Genomic DNA, 564 nt, shown 5'->3' on the forward strand with positions numbered 1-564 from the left:
AGTTTGGCCTTTGAGTAAGGAACATATAAATATATAGAGAAATTTAGATGTAAAGGAATATAACTATAAAGAGATACGAACACAGGATGTATATATCATAGCTACAGAGGAAAAAGTATTTATTTGTTTCTTTCTTTCTGTCTTCTTTCTAAATAACTATAACTCCCCTCCCCCTCCCGCAGCGCCCGCCTTTCGTAATCTTGAACATGGCCGGAGAGAACATCGTGGGCGCAGAAGGGATATGTATAATGATGCTGGATTCTCTCGCCCACAGATACAACTTCACGTGAGTTCAGGAATATATATTTTTTTATGTTTCGCGATAACAGAAGATGATGAGATATTCATGCCACAAATATCGATAGTAATGATAATAATTTAATAAGAGGATAATGATTAATATTTCTTTTATTATTTCGTTTTATAATACGAAAATACAGTATCGATGATCTTGAAATGATAATCCTTATTATTACTTTATACTGATGATGAGAATATCATTAGTGCTAATCTAATGAGGGTGGTGTTAACACGCACGTGCATTGAGGGGAAGTCATGACCTTA

At 34.2% G+C, this 564-nt stretch overlaps 1 protein-coding gene across 1 annotated transcript in view; it reads left to right on the forward strand.

Moving 5' to 3' along the window:
* Positions 1-206: 206 nt before the first annotated feature.
* Positions 207-564, forward strand: part of LOC125036929 (glutamate receptor U1-like) — a 3476-nt gene continuing 3118 nt past the window's right edge. Inside the window, exon 1 of the mRNA XM_047629887.1 lies at positions 207-286. Within this exon, the coding sequence (XP_047485843.1) occupies positions 207-286 (80 nt within the window). The remainder of the gene's footprint in view (positions 287-564) is intronic.

This window comes from Penaeus chinensis, chromosome 22 (assembly GCF_019202785.1).
Source record: "Penaeus chinensis breed Huanghai No. 1 chromosome 22, ASM1920278v2, whole genome shotgun sequence".
NCBI lineage: Eukaryota > Metazoa > Arthropoda > Malacostraca > Decapoda > Penaeidae > Penaeus > Penaeus chinensis.